The sequence below is a fragment of the Antechinus flavipes genome, chromosome 3, assembly GCF_016432865.1.
Source record: "Antechinus flavipes isolate AdamAnt ecotype Samford, QLD, Australia chromosome 3, AdamAnt_v2, whole genome shotgun sequence".
In the NCBI taxonomy this organism is placed as follows: domain Eukaryota; kingdom Metazoa; phylum Chordata; class Mammalia; order Dasyuromorphia; family Dasyuridae; genus Antechinus; species Antechinus flavipes.
The window spans coordinates 499,135,865-499,163,630 of record NC_067400.1 but is presented as its reverse complement, the minus strand read 5'-3'; the positions used below and the strand labels follow the sequence as shown (position 1 = coordinate 499,163,630).

At 33.4% G+C, this 27,766-nt stretch overlaps 1 protein-coding gene across 1 annotated transcript; it reads left to right on the top strand.

Annotated features, from left to right (window-relative positions):
* Positions 1 to 245: 245 nt before the first annotated feature.
* LOC127554936 (caspase-13-like) lies at positions 246 to 27,766 on the top strand. The gene is made up of 10 exons (XM_051986899.1): positions 246 to 335; positions 1,689 to 1,919; positions 3,226 to 3,468; positions 4,113 to 4,192; positions 13,454 to 13,627; positions 15,130 to 15,364; positions 15,809 to 15,964; positions 19,293 to 19,402; positions 23,247 to 23,382; positions 25,948 to 27,766. Exons 1-9 carry the CDS (start codon positions 329 to 331, stop codon positions 23,343 to 23,345), a joined length of 1,335 nt encoding a protein of 444 aa, XP_051842859.1. The 5' UTR covers positions 246 to 328; the 3' UTR covers positions 23,346 to 23,382; positions 25,948 to 27,766.

Below are 27,766 nucleotides of genomic sequence, written 5' to 3'. Positions count from 1 at the left end.
GATCAGGAGCAAAAGAAAAAGATCTGTGGGTTTAAAGTATAACAACTTCAACAATAACCAACATAATGTAAGTTCAGCAACAAATATGCATTTGCTTCACAGAAATGAAAAAGAATCGCTTTTAATCTCCATTCTGCTAAGGGAAAAGGATTCATTTCAGGTGCCTTGAAGCTGCATCTGTTCTGTCTCCTCCTCTATCAGTTGTATTTTCCTTTAAAAAACCACAGACTGTGAGAAGCCAGTGGTGGACATACTTTATAACCCTCCCTTCCTCTACCCAGAGTCACGAAGTGAGGATTACTTTCATTTTCATTATACATCAGAGATCATGACTGGTGAGTGTGAATCCTTTTTTCTTTTTTCTTTTTTTTTTTTTTAAACCCCTTTTTTGGGGGAAGGTATTGGGGAGGATGAGGTTGTGAGGTGGGAATTCTAGTTCCAAGCATTATTTTTCCTTCATGAGTTCTGGGAGCACCAAGAAAAACAATATTTTTAGTAGTAGGTTTTTGATATTGAAAAAAGTTCAAGAGCAAAGTAAAAAGATCACTATATGTGAAGCGAATCTTTCTGAAATATTAGTGTTGTCTTGAGTTGGGAATGATAAGATCAGTTCCTTGAAGTAGGAGAAAAGAAGAATAAACTGTCTTTATGCTGGTTCCTTAAGGTTTCCCAGTCTTTCCTGTCTCAAATTTTTTTTTTTCCTGTTTCCCCATACTCAGATACATCCAGTAACTACCATATTCCATACAGTCATTCTAGTAATGGTTTATTAAAAAATTCTTACTTAAAAGTATTTGCAATTAGGTGCAGATACTCAGCAAGCTTCTGAGAATTTTCTAAATTTAAGCTTTTAGCAAACCAAAGTTGCATCCCAGATTTGCATTACAGAGAGAACCAATAGAAGAGCTAATATTAAAATGTTAAATTTTATTGTAAAAAAGTTTTTTTTTTTTTTTTTTTTTTTTTTTAGGTGAGAGTATATTGCAATAGTAGAGAGAGGCCTGGGTTTAGAGTTAAGGAAGATATGGATTTGAGGCTTGTTTAATTAGCTAGGCCTCTTTATTTATTAGCCTCTTTCTAACCCCAAAAACTAAAATTATAAATTATTGAGAAGTTTTTAAGAAACAGTAGTAGAAAAAGTTTGCATATAGTTCTTATCCCAAATAAATCAGTGGTTAGCGAACAAAAATCATGTCGCAATACCTAAAAATATACTCTGTAGAAGTCAGACAGAATAGATGGGAAGAAAAATGAACAGTATTATATAGCAAAAAGTCAAAAGGATGAATTTTAGTATTGGTTTTCAGACTTTTGAGAAATATGATTGGAAATAGGTCCATTAACCTTTTTTGATATTGGTTTCATAAAATAGAATTTCAGATCTTCATAATTTCTGGGTTCCCTAACATCCATCTAGTCTAAAACTTTTGTTGCACAAAAGTGAAAATAGAGTACTCAAGGAAGAAAATGATTTATTTACTAAGTTAAGATACTAGTAGATATTTACAAAGCAAGGCCAATTACAGGTCTGACAATATTTTCTTTTCTTTTACTTGTGAAGAATTGTTTTTTTTTTTTTTTCCTATCAAATAATCACTTTGTACAAGATCCTTGCTTTGTCTAAAATATACCAAATATTGTAATATATTCTCAAATAATGATTGAAAGTTGTCCCATCTTTTCAACAGAAAAACATGAAAATGTAGTGAAGGCTGGACTGGATGTGGTCACAGACCTGCTTGATAAAGTCTGTAACCTAAAAAATGAAATTGTGTTGAAGAAAAATGAACTTCAGAGAATGGAAAAAGACTTTACTACTCTTGCAAAAACGGGTCAAAACATTGTGAATACTTTTGCTCAGAAAGGTCAGCTAACATTCAATACCCTGAAGACCACCATTGACAAAATACTTGATTCAGGTAAGGTTCAACAGCTGACATTAACAACCTTTTTCTCTATCTAGTTTCTTTCATTTGAAACCTAATATCTACTTAGATTCCAGTTAGCATAGGAATAATGGAGTAACTCTATTCTGACTATAATTAAAAATCAATGTCCCCAGACCTACTTATTTTATTCCCATTTTGGACTCTCATCTATCTGTTACATCTTCCCTAAATCCTTCATTCTTTTGGAGGGGGTCACCTGACGAGTTTTTGAAGACTTTTCCCTCTTTAAAGATATTTAGTCTTTTTAGAGCCATCAACCTGCTTCAATATCCAATATATTGTGGTTCTTGGATATAACAATTCATGTCCATGAATTCTTTTTCTTAATAGATAGTAGATATAGTTTATAACAAAAAAAAGACGGGAATATGGAGGGACAGTAGGCTGAGATAAGATGAATACTTTAGGAGGACCTAAAATATTAGTCTTTTTTTTTTTTTTTCTTAATAGAAAATTATAGGCTCTAAGTGGTTTATGTCTAGTTTTCTTTTGAGAAATTTTCTTTCCTTCCTTCTTTTTTTCCCTTTCTTTCTTTCTTCCTTTCCCCCTTCCTAAGCAATTTGATATGACTTTCCATTGGTTACATAGGAAATAAGCTTTCTGTAATTATGGATCAGAGTAAGGACTTGTTTTATACAATGGGTAAGATAAACAAGTCAAGTTTTGATAACAGATTCCTAAATCTTAAGCAACAAGTAGATTGAGGTAAGTTTCTATGATTCACATTAAATTCTATTCACTTACAATCTTATCATATTGAAAGAACTGCTATATCCCCAAATCACCTTGAATCTTCAAAGGACTAAATCTAGAGAAGAAAAGATCATTGGAAGTGATTGTAAATGTAGAAGGAAGATTTTCTTTACACTGCTTTCTAGATTTTGCATACATCTCCAGTGCCTACTATTTCTTTTTATTGTTTGTGGACAATCTGTAGGTTGACTGTAAGTTAAGTAGGATCATTCTCTCATTATTCACAATGCATGAGATACAATTTTTGATATGTGTCCTGAATTTTGTCAATTTTATGGATTCCTACTCTGTATTCATAGCCACTATAAAATAATGGAACCAATTTCACTCACCTTCATGTTCCATTTCAATTAATAAGTTGGAAGATCCTGACTTCAGAAATGACTTTTTATTTAGAGTAATCATGGCTCTTAGGTGAATCGCACCCCAATAATGCTCAGTAAGTAGAATACAGTGCAGTTCAAAGAACATCTTTCAGAAAGGAACAAGACATTTATAGTCTTTTCCTATGTTTCCCCTCTAGAATCATCTGAAGAGGAGGAAAAAGAGGAGGAGGAGGAGGAGGAGGAAGAGGAGGAGGAGGAGGAGGAAGAAGAGGAGGAGACAGAAGAAGAAGAAGAGGAGGAGGAAAAAGATGATGATGAAGAAGAAATAGGAAGAAGAGGAGGAGAAGTTGGAGGAAGAAGAGGAAGTGGACAAAAACAAGAAGAGTTAGAAGTGAAAGAAGACCCAGTGGTATCACAGACAGTGACTTACTGCTTATCAGGTAATTACAGCTCCCACCCCCCCAATTTAAAACCAAACATTGAATCTCAGATCTGCTAACATCCCCAATTAACATTTAAATAAACCTAGGATTCTCAGGATAACTTCAGATTAACAGTGTGATGCATTAGAAAAAGCCATTAACTAAATATCAGAAGATCTGCATTAAAATCATGTCTCTTCTTATTATTAGCTCTATAACTTCTTGTGAATGAATCAAAATGATGGAACATTTCTTGACCCATCTGTAAAATTGAAATAATAATTTCAATGTTACCATTCTTCCAAAGATATTGGAAAAATCAAATGAGATAATGGTGGTGATTTTTTATAAAACTATAGATTAAATAATTTTAAAACTACATAATATTATAAAAGTATAAAATATTGTTTTTGTGTTGGTGTTTTAATGCACTATTTTGACCACCAGATTAAAAAAAAAAAGTCTTTTCTTCCAGGCAAATTTCAAAGAATTATCTTCCCATTTCATTCATTTATTCTTATAAAATAAAATGTCTTGCTCTTCACAGAAACATTTGAGACATTTTTCCAAGATGACAAAAAATAAGGATATGGAATAAATAGAATTGTAAAGTCGAGGAATAATAATTTTTCATAAATTTTTGGGATTTTTTTTTTTTGTAGTTCCTCCTAAACTCCATAATGAGTTCAAGCTCTGCTGCCCAGAGTATTACCAGAGATTGAAGAAAACCATGGAAGGAGAGGTACATTATTGGAACAAGTGTAAAAAGAGAGAGACAATAATCCTTTTCAAATATAGAATATGGCAATATTTAAATTTGTTTTTGTTTTTACCTGGAAAAAAAAAAACTGGATCATCTGGAGAATAAGGAAAGCCCTTAATCTGATCATGTCTAGACCTCAGATTTCTGGCCTTTCATTCACAGAGAATAAAATGAGATTCCATTAGGAGGACCTAATCATTTTAAATTCAATTCAACAGCTTTTTTTTTCTTTATTATAACTATTTATTTTTTAAAACATGTGCATAGACAGTACTTCAACATAGGCCCTTGCAAAACCTTGTGTTCCAATTTCCCCCCTTATCCCATGTCCTCCCCTAGAGTTAAACATAGTAGAAATATTTGTTAAATCTAATATATGCATACATATTTATACAATTATCATGCCACAAAGAAAAATCAAATCAAACCAGTAAAGAGAGAGATAGAGAGACAGAGAGAGACAGAAAGAGAGAGAGAGAGAGAGAGAGAAGAGAGAGAGAGAGAGAGAGAGAGAGAAAGAGAGAGAGAGAGAATAAAATGCAAGCAAATAACTCCAAAAAGAGTGAAAATGCTGTGTTGTGAACTACACACAATTCCCACAGTCCTCTTGCTGGGTATAAATGGCTCTCTTCATTTAACAATTGGAACTGGTTTGAATCACTCTCATTGTTGAAGAAAGCCATGTGTTTCAGAAATGATCATAATATAGTTCTATTGTTGCCATGTATAATGATCTCCTGGTTCTGCTCATTTCACTCAGCATCAGCTCATGTAAGTCTCTCCAGGTCTTTTTGAAATCATCCTCCTGGTCATTTCTTACAGAACAATAATATTCCATAACATTCATATACCATAACTTATTTAGCCATTTACCAATTGATGGGTATCCACTCAGTGTCCAGTTTCTGGCCACTACAAGGAGGGCTGCCACAAACATTTTTGCACCCCTTTTGAAAGGGGTCCCTTTCCTTCCTTTAAGATCATTTTGGGATATAAGCCCAGTAGAAACACTGCTGGATAAAAGGGTATGCACAGTTTGATAACTTTTTGAGCATAGTTCCAAATTGCTCTCCAGAATAGTTGGATCCATTCACAATTTTACCAACAATGTATCAGTGTCCCAGTTTTCCCACATTCCCTTCAACATTTGTCCTTGTCTTTTCCTGTCCTCTTAGCCAATCTGACAGGTGTGTAGTGGTATCTTAGAGTTGTCTTAATTAGCATTTCTCTAATCAATAGTGATTTAGAGCACATTTTCATATGACTAGAAATAGTTTCAATTTCTTTATCTGAAAATTGTCTGTTTGTATCCTTTAATCATTTATCATTTGGAAAATGGCTTGAATTCTTATAGAGTCAATTCACTATATATTTTGGAAATGAGGCCTTTATCAGAACCTTTGAATGTAAAATTGTTTTCTCAGTTTATTGCTTCCCTTCTAATCTTGCCTGCATTAGTTTTGTTTGTACAAAAATTTTTAACTTAATATAATGGAATTTTTTTATTTTGTGATCAATAATGACCTCTAGTTCTTTTTTGGTCACAAATTCCTTCCTCCTCCACAAGTCTGAGAGGTAAACAACCCTATGTTCTTCTAATTTATTTATAATCTCGTTCTTTATGTCTAAATCATGAACCCATATCGACCTTATCTTGATATATGGTGTTAGATATGAGTCAATGCCTAGGTTCTGCCATACTAATGTCCAGTTTTCCCAGCAGTTTTTGTCAAAAAGTGAATTCTTATCCCAGATGGGGTCTTTGGGTTTGTCAAATAGTAGAGTGTTATAGTCATTGACTATTTTGTCCTGTAAACCTAACCTATTCCACTGATTGACTGCCCTCCTTCTTAGCCAATACCAAATGGTTTTGATGACTCTTGCTTTATAATATAGTTTTAGATCACCTAGGCCACCTTCATTTGCATTTTTTCATTAATTCCCTTGAAATTCTTGACCTTTTGTTCTTCAAGATGAATTTTTTTGTTATTTTTTCTATGTCAGCAAAATAGTTTCTTGGGAGTTTGATTGGTATAGCACTAAATAAATAGATTAGGTAGTATTGTCCTCTTTATTGTAATCGCTTGGCCTATCCAAGAGGACTTGATATTTTTTCCAGTTGTTAAGATCTGACTTTATTTGTGTGGAAAGTGTTTTGTAGTTTTGCTCATATAGTTCATGACTTTCCTTTGGTAGATAGAATCCCAAATATTTTATCCTATCAACAGTTATTTCAAATGGAATTTTTCTTTATATCTCTTGTTGTTGGATATTGTTCATGATGCATAAAAATGCTGATGATTTATATGGATTTATTTTGTATCCTGCAACTTTGCTAAAATTGTGGATTGTTTGTAATCGTTTTTTAGTTGATTCTCTAGAGTAAGCATAGCATCATTATCATCTGCAAAGAATGATAATTTGGTTTTCTCATTACCTACACTAATTCCTTTAATATCTTTTTCTTCTCTTGTTGTCAAAGCTAGTATTTCTAATACAATATTGAATAGTAATGGTGATAGTGGGCAACCTAGTTTCACCCCTGATCTTATTGGGAATGGTTTTAATATATGCTACTGACTATTTTAAAGAAAAGTCCATTTATTCCTATACTCTCTAATGTTTTTAATAGGAAAGGATGTTGGGTTTTATCAAATGCTTTTTCTGCATCTATTGAGATAAGCATGTTTTTTATTAGGTTCGTTATTGATAAAGTCAATTATGTTAATAGTTTTCCTAATATTGAACCAACCCTGGATTTCTGGCATAAATCCTACTTGGTCATGATGTATTATCCTGCAGATGATTTTCTGTAATCTCTTTGCTAATATTTTATTTACGATTTTTGCATCGATACTCATTAGGGAATTTTGTCTATAATTTTCTTTCTCAGTTTAGATTTAGGTATCAGTACCAGATTTTTAAAGGACTTATTATGTGTCTGATAGTTTTGTAAATGATATATAACTTAAGGGTTTAAAAGGAAATTGAAGAGATCACAAATACAAACTATGTAAATCAAAAGGAAGAAAGAGATCTCTCTAAAGGAACCTATATAGATACAGATGGAACTTTTCAGTTAATTGTTAGAGAGACATGTACAGAACATGGAAGCAAAGGCAGTTGAAGGAGCATGAAAACAGAAACCTGATAGAGTCTCATAAGAATACTCAATGAAATGCTAAAGCTACTGATACAATTCACAAATCTTTTCTCTTTATTCACATGACAAGCATTCTAGGCATTCATCATTTTTATGTGTATTTTCCCAATAGCCTCTTAGTCTGAATCCCTGCATCCAGCTTCATTCTCCTGTTTCTCCTAGAAAAAGATGCCAAATTGATATCATGAAAGTAAAGGTCTTATCTTGTCTCTTGCCACTTCAAATGTCCTCTGTGGAACTTTATTGTTACTATGGTAAAATGTAAACTAATTTATAAAACCTTTCATGATCTGGCATTAATCTATCTTTCCAGAAAGACTGTGTATTACCTCACTCACTTCTCATTTTCCTCTTCATTTAATAAAATCTTTTCTTTTGTTACTCATTTATATGAAAAAAAATTTTCCAACTTTTTCTCTCCCTTTATCTTTCTCCCAGCGCATATTCCATTTTTTTTACAACATCGTATCATAATAAACCCTTACCCATGCCCTCTATCCCTATAAATTCCTTACTCTCATAATAATTAATTTTCTAGTAATGTACATGTACCATCTTTCCTATAAGAATGTAAACAATTTAACTTTATTGAGTGCCTTGTGGTTTCTCTTCCATGTTTATATTTTTATGCTTCTCTTTAATCTTATGTTTGAATGACAATTTTTCTATTCAATGCTGGTCTTTCCTTCAGGATTGCTTAAATTTTTTGTATTTTATTAAATGTTCCTATCCCCCTTATTATTAGACTTAATTTTACTTAGTAACTTATTCTTGTTAGTAATCTTCATTCCTTTGACTTCCATATTATCACATTCCAAGTCCTCTTTTTCTTTAAGTGATAAGAGCTAAATCTTGTGTGATACTGGCTGTGCTTCCTTGGCATTTTTTTTTCTTCTGGTGATTTTCAATATTTTCTACTTGATCCAGAGGCTGTGGAATTCAATTATAATATTCTTGGGAGTTTTCATTTTGGGTTCTCTTTCAGAAACTGAACAGTGAATTCTTTTAATTTTTAATTTGGCCCTGAGCCTTTAAAATTTGGGGAACTTTATAAATTCTTCTAAAATATTTACTATTTTTGTTATGGGTAAAATCAATTTTAACATTTGTTTTTAAATTTTTGAGTTCCAGATATTCTCTTGTTCTCCCTCCCAAATGTACCTTCACCCTATTAAGAAGACAAGCAATGCAATATAGGTTATTTATATGGATTCAAACAAAAAAAATTCCACAAAGTCATATTGTGAAAAGCCATAGACCACTCAAGAAATACTCAAGAATATTCAAGAAAAAGAAAATTTTAAAAAGGATGCTTCAATATCTACTCAGACACTATAAGGTATTTCTCTGGATATGGAGAGCATTTTTCACCATAAATCCTTCAGAGATGCCTTGGATCATTGTATTGCTGAGAATAGCAAACTCATCCAGAGCCGATCATCTCACAATATTGCTGTTATTTTACACATAGTACATTTCACTTTCCTACAGCTCAATGAAGTCTTCCCAGATTTTTCTGAGAACATTCACTTCATCATTTCTTTTATCACAATAGTATCCCATCATTATCACATACCATAATTTGGTTAACCATTTCTCATTTGATGGACATCTCCTCAATTTCTAATTCTTTGCCCCTAGAAAAGCTGCTATAACTATATTTGTCTATATATGTCCTTTTCATTTTTGATTTTATCTTTTTTGGAATACTTACTTAATAGTGATATTGCTAGGTCAAAGGATATGTATGGTTTTATAATCCTTTTGATAATGGTTTAATCAGTTCATAATATTACCAGCAATGTTGTACTTTCCCTCTAACATTTATCATTATTTTTTTCCTGTCACCTTAGCCAGTCTTAGAAGTGTGAGGTGGCACCTCAGAGTTATTTAATTTGCATTTTTCTAATTGAGAGTGATTTGGAGCATTTTCTCATATGACTATAGATGGCTTTAATTTCATCATCTGAAAACTGTCTGTTCATATCCATTTACCACTTATCAATTGAGGAATAACTTATATTCTTATAATTTTGACACAGTTCTTTATAAATTTTAGAATTGAGACCTTTATCAGAAACACTGGTTGTAAAAGGTTCCCCCCCCCCAACTTTTTACTTCCCCTTTAATCTTGTTTCTGGTCTTCCCTGTCACAATAGTTATGTTCGAGGTTCCTTTTTGCTTCTGCTCATTTATTTCACTTTTCTTTTTTTTATTTCCTCTTTTTATATTTTTATCATTGAGCTTTGCTCCTGGGGCAAAAGGGACACTGTCTGAAGCTTCCTGTGCAGCTTTGAGCCTTGCACAAGGGGTAGCTTTGCTGCTTTTTTTTAGGAAACACACTGGTCCCTAAGAATTTGCTCTCAGAGCTGGGCCTGGAGGCTTCTCCATTGGTCTATTTTTCTACAAGGCAGGACCTGGGTCTTAGTTGCTAATCTGCTATGATTAAGACCCTCTTAGAGGCTTTCCCAGATTCTGCCTGAGCTGAACTGAATACCTCTTTTATTCCTTGTGAGCCTGACCTTTCTTAAAGTTTTTCCAATCTCTCTACAGCTGGAGAGGGGTTTCATTCTTTCAGGCTCTGTTCAGAGGCTTGGTTTCATGTGTTTTTTGAGGGAAAATGGGAAGTGCCAAATGCTTCCTGGCTTCACTTAATCATCTTGACTCCCCATAGTAAGTTTCTATGGTCTGAATTTTTTTTATGTTGTCTGTTCATTTCCTGAGCCTATTAATTGACTTTTAATTCCTTAATAGGGCTCTGCTTCAGAATGGAGCTTGCACTCACCTAAGTTTCAAATTTTTCCCCTCAGCTCTTTTCAGAGATACTTTTAGGGATCTGTTACTGTTCAGTTCTAAAGTAGTTTAATGTGAGAAGAGGTGTGTTAACTGCGCTCCTAGCCTGTGCTCTGATTTGTAAGTATGGTCACATGTATTCTCTTTTTGTCTTGGAACTGTTATGAGGGACCCTGGTGCACTGTAGCTGCAAGCTCTTGTGTGCTAGTGCTTCTCCTCACTCTGTAATTGCCACCCAGAATTGGGACTGAGTCCAAGTATGGACAAAACAAGAGAGAGCTACCTCAGTGCTAGCAAAGACATCCCTGTAATCCCCTTCTGACCTTTGTCATCTTTGGGCTGAGAGTCCTGGAAGCAGCAGCAGCTGATTATGATGATTCAGTGGTTCCCAAGGCTTATTCTTGGTTTGCTAGGGCTGGGGCTGTGCTGGTGTTACTGCATTGGAATGTGCTCCTCCCTCACCCTGGTGGAACAGACCTTCCCAGACTATCTCCTAAGTTGTCTTGGACTGACCTGAACTTTGTGCTTATGCAAATAAGATTTCTTCTCCTTTGGACTTATGCTGATAAGGCCTCTGCTCTCCAAAACGTAAATCTTTCTCAATCCTGGAACTGTTTCCTAGAAATGGGTAATGGGTAAAGGAACTGCCAGCTACTACCTGAGGTAGTGTTAGCCCAGGGATTCCCCCTAATAACTTTCTGATAAGATGTTTACCTCATCACTCTTGATATAACCATTGCCGCTGTTGCTGAACTGGAAAAATGAGATAATGTGACTTTTAATTCTGTTTTCTTTTATCATTATACTCAGAATTTGATATGAATCATTTAAAATGATTAGAAAGTTGACTTGGGAGAGTTCAGCAGAAATGTTGAATTTCTTTTTTCCATTTTGGCTCTACCCCTCACTTTCGCCAAATAAATTTGGTCCATTCACACCAAAAGGCTAATATGTCAGAAGAATATTATAGATATAATTTACTGAGGTGTTAGCATAAAATTTATTGTAACTTCACATTTTATTCTTTAGAATAAAATTAAAGGAAAAAAGGGGGAAGAGGAAGCAGTAGTTATATGATGAATATAAAAAAAAAAAATCACTAATAGTTCAATATAAGTGTGGAAAGAGGTCTCCAATGAAGTGACCTGGGAATAATGTGCTTGGTTCTGGGCTCTTTAACATCTGATACATTGATTCTGAATTATCAAGGATTCTTTTAAAATGCCTTTGCATTATTTTGCACATATTTTTAATTTACAATTTAGTTATATGAATGTGTCTCCTAGAAGGATGTAGGTATTTGAAGTTGATAATAATTATTATTTTTGGTATATTTTTATATAACCTAGCACTTTTACCTGTGTTGTGGTCTTAATAAATTTCAGCTGAATACAGAAGATTGAAACTTTGTTTGTCTTAGCTTGTGCTGGTTGTGTTTTAGTATAGAGTGAGTACTTTGCATTAGCAATAGATTCTTACAATTTGGAATTCTTTACTCTCAGTTTCTGAGAGTACCCAGTGATGCTGAAAAATGGAAGCTTCTTTACTTGGTTAAGAATTACACAGGCATTGTTTGCCTAGGGTAGAGTATGCACTGCCTCCATACATAATTTTAGATTTTGGTAAGAGAAAGTTTTCAAAATGGCCCAAAGTTATCTAAAATCGCCTAAAGTTATGGTATATAAATTTGAAGGAATACTATTTTGTACTATAAGAAATCACAAAAGGGATAGTTTCAGAAAAATCTAGGAGGATTTATCTGACCTACTGTAGGGTGAAGTGAAAGAATCAGGAAAACAATGTACATAGCAACAACAATATTGTAATACATTGTAAAAAACAGTAACCAATCATTAAAATGATTGATCACAACTATAATGCATTTATGACATAAAATAGTGCTTGCTTCTAGACAGAGAACTTATGATACTAGCTTGCAGTTTGAAGTGTATTTTGTTTTTCCTTTATTTTCTTTCCTTTTCCCCAAAAAACATAGATAATGCCAAAATATGTTTTATATGACAACATATGTAAGATTGGTAATATTTCCTCCCTTATCAATGGGTAGAGGTTGGGGATACAGGGAAGAATAGAACTTGGGGCTGAAAATAAAAGTAAAATATTTATTTTTAAAAGGAATTACACAAAATCTTAAGGGTATCTTAATTTTTTTTTCTACTTATGACTCCTTTTCACCTGAGACATTTTTATGTCCCCAGGTATATATAAAATAAGTACAAAAATCAAACATTTGCTGATAATAAATAATCACTTCATGACCCCTTCCACTTCAGTTACAAAACCCCCATGTGGTCAAACCACTGGTTAGGAAGCTGGAGCATAGTATGATAAGGCTTTTACATTCACATTCACCAGTTGAGTGATTGTGTTCCCTTTCCCATCTGGGTGAATGCCAATGCTCTGTAGAGACCAATGAGTTGTGGGCATAAAGGATCACTTCTTAAAGAATCTGGTATTTAAGAAGAGTGGTGTTAAACAAACAGAAACTGGAACACTTAAACTATACATAAGGATCCTTGTAAGCTACATATTGACTTAGTTTTAAAATGTAATATGATGTATGTTTTATTTTATTTTTAGTTTATTAAATATTTTGAAATTACTTCTTAGTCTGGTTTGGATTTTACTTTGCAGTGTTGCAGAACACACTATTTCTGATACCTTTGTTTAAGGAGATTCTTAAATGATGTGAATGATTTTTAGGAGAGGAGGAGATTAGGGCTATGGAGTTTTCAAAATGGGGGAATAGTATGACAAAGATGATTGGAAAGCCCCAAACATATTAGAGAAAAAACAATGAATAATAATGATAATGATGATGATAATAATAATAGTAATTCTATAGCTAGCTTTTATGTAGAGCTTTAAGTTTTGCAAAGTGCTTTATACATATTATCTAATTTTTATCCTTACAACTCTGGGACTTTGAGGTCAGTAGTATCTCCATTTTATAAATGAATAATTAAGGCAAGCAGAAAAGTTGTCTTGCTTAGGCACAAATAGCTACTAATTGTGGCAAGATTGGATTTAGGTATTCTTGACTGCAAGTCTATTTTATTATCTAGTTGCTTCCTTTAAAACATTAACAATAGCTAGTCAAGTTGAAATAAGATCCATTGTTATCTACAGTATTGCTAAATCAAGCCTATGTTAATAAATTAGGTGAAGATCAGTGGTTTCAGCTCTTCCTAACAGCTCTGATTGGTTCAAGAGACAAAAAAGGAAGAATTGAGGTCAACTCATCCTATATGTATTCCCTATAGATTTATCCCATAAAGGAAAAGAATGACCGTAAACGCCAGGCTCTCATCATCTGTAACACTAAATTTGATCACCTTCGTCAACGAAGTAGTGCTGAACATGATATTTCGGGAATGGCTAAAGTACTTAAAGTCTTGGGATATAATGTGGATGTCAGAGAAAACCTTACAGCTAAGGTAAGGACACAGCTCACCTCTCATTTCACTCTTTCCAAAAGACATAGAAGCATATAATCAAAAAGCCAGTCACAGAATATTACACTAACCCAGATTAGTGTACTTCAATGTGGTTTTTATTTTATGATTATTGTTTTGCAAGGCAATTGGGATTAAGTGACCTACACAGCTTAGAAGTGTTAAATGTGTGAGGTTGGATTTGAAATCAGGTCCTCCTGACTCTAGAGCTGTTTCTCTATACCTTGTACTATATAGCAGATCTAAGATTTTTAAAGGGATTTTTAAAAGGTCAAACTATGGTTTGTCTTCATGATTCTCCTAAAGATTTTGACCTTGAATAATCACTGGTTTATGACCCTGTTAATTAGTATCTCATTGCCACATCTCAAATTCTGCTGTCTATTTTATTAATCCACATGATTGCTTTCCTCAGCACTGGTCCCTCAGTTTTATTTTACATTTCTTGTCACAGTGAATCCATAGTTAAGAGCCTTTTTTTCAGATTTTATCTGTTTTATCTATTACTTTTCATATTTCTAAATTCATTTCTAATATCTGGACTAGCCAATGAGTCATCCCCTATAAAGATATCATCAACAAAAATTTTTATAAAGAAAGGAAGATTATATATACATACACATATATAATACACACACATACACACACCTACCTACATATTTATGCATACATGTATATACATACACATATACTTACCTACCTACATATATGTGCATGTACATATAGATTAGATATAGAAATAGTTATAGATATATGGAGATGTAGGTATGTATATGTATATGTGTTTGTGACTGCTTAAGTATCCAGAATGCAACCTTTTAGGTATACATGCTGTACATTTTCCTTAGCAAATGAATTTCCTTATTTACTTACATTATATTTATCCCTCCATTTATAGGGAAAAAAAGGCAAAATATAAATTCCTGGGAGAAGCTATTCATTGTAATATAGAAGCAATATCATAAGGCAGTGGCTACTCTATTTCTCAAATAATAAGGAAAGCCATATCATTTTGTATCTTTATGAAGAGTCTATGCCAAACACCATGTTTTGCTGTGTTGTTTGCTTCTCCTGTAGCTCCTGTAGGCACTGATTACCCACTAGCATATCACATATTTTTCTTCAAGTGTGAAATACTGTCCTGGAAACAAAATTATTCTTCAAAAAAGATATCCCAGTTCACAAACTCTCCACTCATTAACTACTCCTCTATCCTGAAAGTCCCTGTTTTCCACAATAGAAAAACACTTCTTCCATAGGAATGCTCTTCAGTGGTATCCTTTGCCCATAGATAGGCAGCCCATAGATGCAGTCCCACCAGACTATCAGGTTCTGTCTTCTTGTCTTGTGAAATCAGCTGCAATTAATTTTGTATCTGGAATAGTAATCTTTTATTTTGAGGTAAGGACTAATTACTTTCCAAAAGAAACTCTTCTGACATTTTTTTACTGAATACTCCTAATTATCTTTTGAATGTCTCCTAGCAAATGGAATCAGAGTTGAAGGCATTTGCTGCCCGCGAAGAGCACTTGCAGTCTGACAGCACATTTTTGGTATTCATGTCTCATGGCATCTGGGATGGTATCTGTGGGATAAGGCATGAAGAGAAAAACCCAGATGTGCTGGCCACTAATACCATCTTCCAAACTTTCAATAACCATAATTGCCCCAATCTAAGAGGTAAACCCAAGGTTATCATCATCCAGGCATGCCGAGGAGGTAAGTGTTTGGCTACAAATTGATCTAAATATATTCAATCATTGACAGTACCCTGCAGTATAGTTTATACTTTCCTTGGGACGGGGATTATAATTGAATAGCCTTTAATAATATAAACTGATATATTCTTCTATAAAGATATTGTCCAACATAGATTCATTCTAGATTAAGTTTTGATCCCCACACTCCCACTCCCCCCATCTTCCAGCTTGGGAACACAATCCATTTATTGTCTCTTGTGTAGAACTATAATCTTGGTAAAATAAGAATTATGGTAAGTTAGTAAGTGAGTGAAAGTCTCTCTCTATGTATGCGCATGTGTTTGTGCATGAGTGTGTGTATGTAAAGTCATTCATGAAATCTCTCATAGAGAATGCCTTGCTTTGATTAATGATTATAACAGTTGTTTGTGATAAGGGGCTAACAACTCATTTTTTCTTCCAGATGGCAGAGGCATGATTTGGGTGCAAGACAAAAAAGGATATTCTCCAGACCATGTCTGGTCCTTTCAAGTTAATAGAGAGTTTAATTTTGCATGTGATTCTATTAGAATGGAGCATGTGGAAAAGGACTTCATTGCTTTTTGTTCTACAACCCCACGTAAGTTGATTCTTAGAGAGGAATTTAGAGATGCTTCAATAGAGAATGTTTGGTATAATTTCCAATGTTTTTGTGATATTTGGAATGTGTGCTGGATTAAAATCTAAAGTTCTTCCTTTGTTTTACTGCTGTCTAATCCCATTTGGGGTTTCTTTGCAATGGTAGTGGAATACTTTGCCATTTCATTTGCCAGCTCATTTTATATCATAAAAGAAATTGAGGCAAACATGGTTCAGTTCCTTGTCCAGGGTCACACAGCTAGTAAGTATCTGAGATTAGATTTTAATTTAGAAAGATGAAGTTTGTTGACTTCAGGACTGTCACTCTATCCATTGGGTTACCTAGTTACCTAAAACCCAAAGACATAAATTCAAATTCTACCAATTACTTTCTGTCGAAATTTTAAAGTCATACTGTTGTTTTGTGTTTGTCTTTATCTGTAGAAAAGGAAGTTCTTGGACTGGAGGAACCCTGATTGATGTCCCCTCTTTATTTAAATCAATGATAAGTCTTTGAAGGACAGGGGATTTTGAGATAATAAAATAGATTTGAATCTAACTTCCTTCTCGTCATTACTCTGTGAACTTGTCTCATTAGTCTTGTAAAGGGAACTCTTAAAACAAATAGGTCAGAAATGAGGATTCAAGATTAAGATTTTCTAAGCAGTTAATATCACAGAGAATCAAAACGCATTACTTACCTAGTTAAGTCCTATGTTATGTGATTGCAGTAAAATCCAGCCAGTATCAATAATTGGTATTTTAAACTTTACATATAATGGTATCTTTGTCCATTTATTAGCAGCTAGTTACCTAACTGCTTTGTCAAAAGAGAAAGGGAGTGATTCCCACAAGTTTTTCATTTTTATCTAATTTTCTGGGAAATGTATTAGTAGTGAAGTAAGCAATCCTTCATAGTGGTGAAATGAAACAAAGTGTAAAAATACCGTTGGAGATCCTATAGAAATTTATACTTAAAAATTCTTTTAATTCTTCCTTAAGTTAATCTTGCATATCTTTGTTCTAGAGGCTTTCAGGATTAGAATGAACAGAAGAACAGGAAACACCCTAACTGATTTACTAATTGTTAAAAGAAAGTGTGAGAATAAGCAATTGAAATGAAAAGACTTCTAGGTTTGAGACCAGAATCTTTGGGTTTGAATATGGATATGTATGTGTGTGTGTGTGTGTGTGTGTGTGTGTGTGTATATATATATATATATATATATATATATATGTATATATGTATATATATGTATATATATACACATACATATATGTATATATATGTGTGTGCATTCACAAATATCTATATTCATATGCATATGTATATATACAAACATACATATATTATCTGTATAATTTAAAGTTAATATATATAATATATAAATTAATATGCAGTGGACAAATGCTTAAATATGCACAACACATATGTTCTATTACATGTAATCTATATATAAAGATTATATGTAATCTATAATATATAAAGTATATGCAAATATACAGTGTAAGGAGTACATATGTGTATACAATATATGCACATATAAATACTACAAAAGCTCATATACATGTATGTATGGTGTCTATATGCATATATCCACCGGGCATTTGGGTCTGGAAACCTTGTTCTATTTCTCTATCACTTTATTTTTCAACCTGCATTGTTTTGATCACTGTTCAAATTTAGGCCACCTTAACACTTAACAAAATTGAGCTTTGAGGGAATAAGGAAAAGATTGGTACTGAGATGGGATATATAATTTCTTTGAGAGAGTATTCCTGAATGAAGTCATTCCCCTCTATCAAAACAGATCAGTAACATTTCTGCATTCTATTTATCTAGATAAGCACTTAGATTAAGTGACTTGCACAAGATTGCTCAGATAGTATATATTTGAGGCTACATTTAAACCTACATCCTCCTGGCTCCAAGGCAATTTTTTTTAATATACTCTGCCTTACAAATCATTATTAATAAGGAAAACTGAGAGTGGAGAAGAGAGATAGAAGTGGTAAATGGCTTAGTCAAGGTATCCTGCATTAGATAAAACTTTATTTCTGCAGCACCTAGTTGGCAGTGCCCTGAATGTTTTTTCTTGTACTTAAGAATACCAGAGAGCACTTGAGTTCTCTCAGTTTCAGTTTCTTCATTTATAAAATAGGAATAATAATTTCATCTATTTCAGTGTTGTTATTAAGATCAGAGCAGAAAACATGTTTTCTTCACAATTCTTAAACTACTACATAAATTCTAGTTGTTGTAATTGTTATTATCACTACTCACAGATACACAAAGTTAATGCTTGGCATTCTGTTTCTATGACTCAATATTGCTATTATGCCGTATGCTGCATTTCCTATGCTGTAGCTCTCTGTTTTGCTATGACTACCATTAGGCCTCCAACAAACTTTTCCTGAACAATTTTCACTACACTTTCATATTCATCTTCATTACTTTATTTTTTCCTCTTCCTTTGGCCCACATTGTAATGTTTATCATAATTGATAAGGACCTTAAACTAGACTTGGAAGAAATTTCAGAAGTTAATCACTTCAGTCTCCTTATGTTGCAAGAAAAAATAACTGTTGTTCACATCAAGGGCAAAGGGATATTAAGCATTAGTGCTGAGATTGGAATTCATGTGCTCTGACTTCAGAGTTAGTGTTCATTCCTTGGTGCTGAGCTACCTGAAGCAGGATCTTACTACTATACATTATAATATTCAATATAAAAAGTGTTTCTAAAAACTATATGCTGTACTTTGTGTGCAGTATGGAGATGGGCCAAGGTATTTAACATGCTTTGGCTAATTAGGAAGACTTGCTTGCAAATGAATTTGGGTGTCTTTTAGTCATATTCCAACTAATAATTTATACATTTTCTCTCTCATCTTCAAAAAGGGAGGAAGATATATGCATGTAGAAGGAAAAGTTTACATCACCTCTGAAAATGTTCAGAAATATATCATTTCATCATACCTAGTAATATGCCCTATTCTCTTTAGCCAAATTAACTTGTTGCCATAAATCAAACCCAAAACAAAACTAAATCTATTTTTAATTCTGTAGTTTTGCTGTCTTTGTGTGGCATTGTCCACTGTAATCCTAAGGGAATTGTTACTCTGGAGTTAAATCTGACATAATCTCTATCTCCAATGGTAGCTTCTGTACATTAAGCACTAACCTGATTTAGGAATATAACACAGATGCTCTAGAAAGGTGAGTCACATTAAGTTGACCCACTCAATCTAGAAGTAGTTCTAGTTCTCTCTAACTTAAATTCTAAAATGAAATCATGTCCCTGAAGCTTAATTTCCTTTTATTTTCAGATAACGTTTCTTGGACAATTGATAAAGTGGGCTCTGTCTTTATCCAGCAACTCATAGAGTGTTTCCAGAAATATGCCCACTGCTGGCACTTGGAGGATATTTTCCTTAAGGTCAGTCTCTTTTAGATGTTCTTCTATAATCAATAGTTATTCATAGGTCTCTTCTGGAATCTTAGAGATATTTTTGTTCTAAAGCCTTTCTTTCTGAGCTTTGAGACTCCCTATGGAACTCCTAGACATCTATAATAGAATATTGGTTGGCTTTCTCATAAAAAATAATCAAATAGTCCTTTATCTTAATAATAGGGCTCATATAGGACTATATGAGGAAGCTAGTACTTACTAAAGAGAAAAACAGAAGGTTTCTCATTTACATTACTCTATTTTTATTTCTATCATGTTCATAAACCAAAATAAAGTAAAATTGCCTCTGCTAAGCCTCCATTCTCTTTATCTTTTTTTGGTTTGCATAAGTCTCACACTTTGACATGCCTATTAAATAAATGTTACCCTTAGGAATTCAAGCACTCATATGCTTGGGAACCCAACCTTGTTCCCATGTTCCCATGTTCCCAACCTTAAATTCCTACTATCTTTCTTTTTTTTAGATTTCCCCACTTGCATATAGAAACAACATTTTTTCCCCTAGTTATACATGCCGATTCATTTTAAAAAATATTTCCTTATGAATTATGTTGGGAAAGAAAAATCAGAACAAAAAAGAAAACTGAGAGTGAAAAAAAAAATAACAGGAAAAAAAAGTGAACATACCATGTGTTGATTTACATTCAGTCTTCTTAGTTTGCTCTCTGGATACAGATAATGATTTCCATCCAAACTTTATTGGGATTGCCTTGGGACACTGAACTACTGAGAAGAATCAAATGTTTTACATTTGATCATTGTATCATCTTACTGTTACAGTGTACAATGAATTCCTGGTTCTGATTCTTTCATCAAGCATCAGTTTATGTAAATCTTTCCAGGCTTTTAAAAAATCACCTTTGTCATCATTATTGTAGAATAATAGTATTATATTATTTTCACATAATATAACTTATTCATTCATTCCCCAGCTGATGGGCTTTTACTCATTTTCCAATTTTTTGCCATCAAAAAAGGAACTCCTACAAACATTTATCCACAAGTGGGTGCCTTTCAGGCCTTTAGGATTTCTTTAGGACCCAGTAGTGACACTGTTGGATCAAAGGATATTCACAATTTTATAGACCTTTGGGCATAGTTTCAAAAGATTGGAACCCACAACCCTATCTGCAATGCATTAATGTCTCAGTTTTCCCATATCCCTTCTAACATTCATCTTCATCAAATCTTGGCAATGTTGGTCTTGTTTATATTAAAAAAATATAATCAAAGTTATCCATTTTGTATTCATAATGTTCTCTAGTTCTTTTTTTGGTCATAAATCCCTCCCTTTTCCAAAGATCTGATAGGAAAATGATCCTTTGCTCTTCTAATTTTTTTATAGTATCAGTCTTTAATTCCAAATAATGTAACTACTTTGATCTGATTTTGGTATGGGGTGTGAGATTGGTCCATGCTGAGTTTCTGACATATTATTTTCCAGTTTTCACAGGATTTTTGTGAAATAGTGAGTCCTTTTCTTAGAAGCTAGAGTTTGGGGGATTATCAGATACTAGATTACTATAGTCATTGATTCTTTTGTCATAAGTATGTAGCCAATCCCATTTATTCACCACTTTATTTCTTAGCTACTACCATATTTTTTTCATGATTACTGCTTTATAATAGAATTATTTATATATCTACATATATATGTAAATATACATATATGTATATATTATATAAATCACATTAATTCCCTTTGATACTTGTGACTTTTTCTTCTTCCAGATTAATATTGTTATTTTTTCGAGTTCTATGAAATAATCTTTGGAAGTTTAATTGTTATGGCATTAAACAAGTAGACAAATTTAGGTAGAATTGTGATTTTTATTATATTAGCTTGGTCTACCAATGGCCAAATGATATTTTTCCAATTGTTTATATCTGACATTATTTGTGTGAAAAATGTTTTGAAGTTGTGTTCATATACTTCCTTGGTTCATCTTGGTAGATACCTTTTACCTTTTTATGCTTCTCAAGTTCTATATTTGGAGGTCACTTTTTTTTGTTTAGCTCTGATGTTTTCATCAGAAATATAATTTACCTATTTCATGGAATGTCGACCTTCTTCCCTGAAAAAAATAAAATAAATCTCAGATTAGTAGGGTAATTTGTTCTTGGCTGCATTCCAAGTTATTTTGCCTTTCAGAATATTAGATTCCAGGCTCTTATATCCTTTAAAGTAAAAGCTCCTAAGTCCTTATTGTGGCTTCTTGGTATTTGAATTGTTTCTTTCTGGCTGCATGGAATATTTTTTCTTGGTCTAATAGTTCTGAAATTTAGCCATGATATTCGTTGGGGTTTTAATTTTGGGGTCTCTTTCAGGAAGCATTTGGTGAATTTTTTCAATAGTTATTTTACCTTCTGATTCTATGACATCTAGGCAGTTCTTTTTGATGATTTTCTGAAAAATAGTGTCTAGGCTCCTTTTTTCATCTTGGTTTTTGGGGAGTTCAATAATCCTTAGATTGTGTCTCCTTGTTCTATTTTCCAGGTCTTTTTTTTTTTCCCAATTAGGTATTTTACTTTTTTTTCATTTTTTTTTATTTTGCTTGACTGATTCTTGTTGTCTCATTGAGTCATTCATTTCCATTTCTTCAGTTCTGAATTTTAGTGAATAATTTTCATTTACTTTTTTTCATTTACTTCTTTTTGTATCTGCCCAATTGAATTGTTTTGCTCTATGGATTTTTTTTTCCCATTTCACAAGTTTTGTTTTGTAAGGAGTTATTTTCTTTTTCCATTTCACAAATTCGGTTTTTAAGGAGTTATTTTCTTTTTCTATTCCCCGAGTTCTGTTTTTCTGGGAATTGTTTTCCTTTTCCATTTTATCAAATCTATCTTTTAATGAGTTATATACCTTTTCCAAACCATTTTGCAAAGTTTTCCTTTTCTTTCCCCATTTTTCTTCTAGCTCTCTTTTAATATCCTTTTTATTTTCTTCTAGGAGAGCCTTGTGTGATGGGGACTAGATTAAATCACCTTTTGGGGCTTTATCTGGAGATGATCTGCTTTCAGTCTCTTCAGGGTTTGAAATCTGTTCTTCTATTTTACCATAAAAACTGTCTATGGTCTGAGTTCTCTTTGCTTTTTTACTCATTTAAAACAAATGTTAAGGTCTGCTTTTAGGGCAGAGAAGGTTGTCCAAGCTTCCTCTACAAGAGGCAGTGGCTGTGCTCAATCAGTGCTGACTCACTTCCAGGACTAAGTGGGCTTGGCCAAGTCCTGTGAGATGCTAGAGTTTTAGGGTTCATCATTTATCTTTTGTGTTTGTGTTGGATGTTTTATAACTTCTCTGATGATTTTCTGGCTTGCTACCATGGAAGGGTAGGCAACACTGATGTAGATTCCTCCCTGTAGATTCTCTGCCATACAGAGTTCCCACTGCTCGTGGAGTCTTCATCAACTTGGCTCTGCACTGTCTGTGCTGGTGTCTGTGCTTGGCCTGCTGGGCCCGCCTTCCTCCATTTCTGATTGAAATAGACTTATTCTGGCAATCTCTGAAATTATCTTCTGCTGGTAATTTGTTGCACTCCTGATATTCATGGATTCTGCTAGTCCAGAGCTAATTCAGAGGCTGGATTTGCTAATTAGTCTGAGGGTTGTAAGAGAAGGTCAGAAAGAAATGTGTGTACTGTCTTCCATATTTAACTTCATCCCCTCTTTATATGATCCTTACCCTAAAGCACCCCAGTATTAGAAAGGAGAAACTTGTATTAGGTACCATTAATAATGTCACCATCTAAAAATTTAAACAAAACAAAATAAAGCACACAACTCATTAATAGAATTTATTTCTTCATTTAAGGTTCGGAATGCATTTGAGACTCCAGAGAAAGTTGCCCAGATGCCCACAGTTGAAAGATTATCTTTGACAAGACGTTTTTATCTCTTCCCAGGAATTTAATGCTATGAAAAGGAAACAACAGCTATTAACAACACAGGTAAATTGATCCAAAGGATAAAAAAAAAAAAAAAAAAAACTACATTACTTAGCTTCTAATCTGGAATTCAAGAGCACACACGTAAAAAGTGGTATAGTGTTGACTACTTTGTTAGCTCCAGTAGCTTATATGGAAATTTAGTAATGTTCATACCAACTCACTCTTATTTATTTGACCTGGGTCATTATGTGGCTGTATATTTGAGATCAATTCAATATGAATGAATGAAGCATTTGTTAAGCATTTATTTGTAAAGCACTGAGGATATAGAAAAGTAAGATAATTCCTGCTCTCAAGAAGCTCACATTCTTTTTAGAATAATACAAATGGAAGGATTTGAGCTGAAAATCAGATGTGAATGTCTCACAATACTTAGAAAGAAGTGGCAAAGCAATTGTAACCATTTCCTTAATGTTATTATTTAATATAACTTTTTTCCAGGATTCTTGGGTTCATTGTTTTGGGAAGTTCTTATCAGTATTTGAGAGAAGGAGGTGGTCAGGTTGGTATTGTTTGCTTTCCTGGCTCATGATGCCTCCTCTCTTTCCTTAACTATCTCAGCTAAGGTGACTTGATTGATCTCTGGATGCAGGCGCTTATTGGGGAAGGCGGACCCTTTTTCCATAGGAGTTGCTTCTCTGAGTGATAGTTGTGAGGGATGGGATGGAACCAGAAATGGTGCTTTGGAAGGTATTGATACTTTCAGAGCTCCTGTGCTTCTATTTTGGTGGCAATTGGTCAATGGTTCTTATTAAGGGTGATGGAAAAGGTGGTTGTAGTCTCCAAAATATTTTTTCCTCTTGATGATGGCTATGGGAATCAGCCTGGGTCTATTAGGTTTATCTTTCTCATCTGTCCACATCAGCATCTGAAGGCAGTGGTAGTCATGCTAGTAGTGGTTTCTCTTGCTGCCACATGCTACTTCCTGTCTTCCCCTCCTAAAGCCTCACTGCTTCAGGCTTTCTGCCTTCCCTGCTCTATATATCACATTTACTTGGCAGTTGGGGGGGTTGAGTTCAGATATAGTAGTCTTACGACTATCACCTAATCAGTGAGAGGCCAATATTGAGATTTTGGATTACTCATATCAGACTATGAAGGAAAAGTTATATTGATGATTACAAGCTTGACCATAACACCACATATCAGCCAGTGATAGTCTTAATCTCCGAAGGGTCTGTAAATATTCTCTTGACTCTGATTTGTGTTCTAGAGTGTGTTCTAGAGTAATAATTTTTGGGATGGTTCTAATGTGGAAAGAAAATTAATTTTATTAAAGTTTTGAATATGAAAGAGTAAAAACCTTTATTCTGCCCAATATAAATCTAGTAAGAGATAAATATCAGCTGCTAGTGTGTTCAGGGAAGACTAATACCTCTGATATGAGGTTGCTTTTCATCTTTGATTTCTATTTGATTTACCCAATTCTCACCTGTGGCTCCAAGAAGCTATAGTATTCACAGGGAATATAACCTGCTAAACTATTTTGACAGACAGGGTGAGGGTAATTAAGAGGTCTCAAACTCATCAGTGAGTTAGGGAGATGTCTACCTCAAGCATTTAAAGACTTCCTAATGGAATAGGCAGATGAGAACAATTTGTTCTAATAGCCATGAAGGCAGCTGAAGCAGATTCTGTGGAGTGCTCAGAACTTGTTTAAATGATGAAAATGTCAAGGTCATCCACTATATTTCTAGCCATAAGCTATCATTTTGACTCTACTCCACTGATCTGTGATGACTATGGAAGAAAGAGTGAGGCTGATGATTTAGTGTAACTCTGCCTTACTTAAAAGCACTATATTCATAAATCATAAAGCATCATCCTTATCACTTCACCATTTTTTCAAAAGAAATCTAAGATGTATAAATTTAGAGAATCCCCAAATACTTACATGAAAAACTTGTTCCTAACCTGTGGTAGAGCATTCCAAGCTTGTACTGGTCTGATCAACCACCATCAGGCAAACTGTTACTTGACTCGAATAGTGATAACACTTTGATTTTTACAACCAAATAACCAAAAGAATATACAAAATGTTCCACAAGAATTATAGAAAACAAAGCACAACTCACTAATAACTGCTATGAGGAGGGAGCAGTTTGTTCTGCTATGGGAGAGGTAACAGAGTCTTTCTCATCTGCTGTTCTGTCATTTGCTTCATGTTCTTGTAAGAGGATGAATTTTGTCTTTTGTTTGGCTGCACCCTAGAGCCAAAGCAATAAAAGAGGAAATATAAAGATTAAAAGTGAGCTTTCCTTTATCAATGAAAATGAATGACTATTCTAAAATGAAATTATTCATGTCAGGAAAGGAAAGATGAAGTGATCCTTTTTCCTGCTATCATAGTCCTCTCACTCCATTCACAGCTCCAACTTTTCTGAGAGTGACAGGAATGATGCTGGAATTTATGAAGGCCATAATACTCATCTTCTTATCAAATGGGGATGACATAATTATTATGTATTTATGTGGAGATGCAAGGTGGGGATTGGCCCTGTGCCATGGATTGGTCTTGTTATGATGCCTTCTTATAATACTCTTCTTTTTCTCTCTTTTATCCAGGAAATAACATGCTACACAATTCTGAAGTGCCTGATTCTTCCAGAGAGATGCTAAATGCAGAATTTTTTCCAAACTTATCTCTTCCTATCCCCCTGCATACACTTCTACTTTCATACTTTTCTTCATGCTTTTTCCTAAAATTTGAAATACTCAGATTAAATATGATTCTTTCAAACATGAAGTCTGATGTCCTCTAAGAAGATTTTTCTAACTAATTCACTTCTCTTCTAGTTCAAAGTACTTAAAAGCATCTTTTCATTTTACCTTATCTAGTGTTTTTACTATGACCACAACCCATTTTTATTGCTTAATGTGAAAATATCTTAATTTAGAAGAATCAATACCTTGATGTCAGGAATAATGCCTTCTCTTTTTTGTCAGTGTTTTCTCTGTCTTAAAATAAGTTTTGGCTCAAGAGGGGGACTTTAATTGTGATTTTTATTTATACCATAACTACAACTTTTTAGAAAGATGATGAGTTTTCTTTTGGTGTCATCAGACAAAAAATTATCACAAAAGTGATCACTGAATCAGTGCATATTAAGACCAAAGGACACTTAGATAATTAAGATAGCTATTTGTGCTTATGAGATATCTGTCTCCTAAAACTCTAAATATCAATTAATTTCCAAAGGTTATTGGGGAGAATTTATTATCTGATTGTAAATTCTTTGAGAACATGGTCTCTCTATATAACTTAGCATCCCCAAGGACCAACAGAGTATTTTGTACTTTAATTATTTGGGGCTATTCCTGTGATTAAATTATCATGAGGAACTCGCAGTGAGGAAACTCCCTTTACCAATGCAAATCAGTCAAGTAGTGAACAATTAAACCATAACTATTTAATAAAAAGTAAATACATGGTTTGGCAATTGACCTGTAACTTACAGTGTCAGAAAGTCACTGAAAAGAAAGATGATTTTGCAAGGATCACACTGACAAAAATCATTCCAGTAAGGACTTGAACCTAGATATTTCTGCTATGGAGCTATAAATATTCACTAGACAACTTTTATTCTTGCCCTATACATAATGGCCATTTTAAATGTTTACTGAATTAAATTTGATAAATTTTAGAATGGGTAGAATGTAATTCATTCATTCTATTCATGACAAATTCATAGAAAGACTATCTGAGATTTCAAAACAGGGCTGAGGACCTTGATGTTGTCCTAACATTTTTGTTATTATTTGCATTATCTATCCAAACGATAAGCTCCAAACTTTCTGATTAAATTACTTCCACAATTCTTTTAGGTTTTGTTTTCTTTTTAAAATATATTTTTATCTTTTACTTTTATCTCATCTATATATCTCCCATATTTTTCATGTTCTATTTTGAGGGCTATCTTTTATACAGCAAATGAAAAAAATTACAAATCAGCAAAACAGACAATAAAAATGTAATATCTGAGATTTCAAAATCATTGATTTTCATCTCTGCAAAAGTGGAAAAGGAAATATAACTGAGTTCTTCTCAAATATGTTCAATATTCTGCATGATATTGATATTGACTTCTTGTGGTCAACCACTGTGTGAATATACACATTCATACATACACACATCATATATAACTTTCTTACATAACAATGCTTTCTCTTTCCATAAAACATTCTTAATAATATCTTCAGACTAAGTGACTTCTTTTTTTCCATTATCTTTGTAGCTTTTCAGCTGCTTTATATATGTTATCTCTTCTCATCAGAATTTTAACTTCCTTAAGGGGCTACTTTTCTTTTTGGTTCTATTTGTATTTGCAGCATTAAGTACAATACATGTCACATAGAAAATCCTTAATAAATGCTTGTTTCTTTA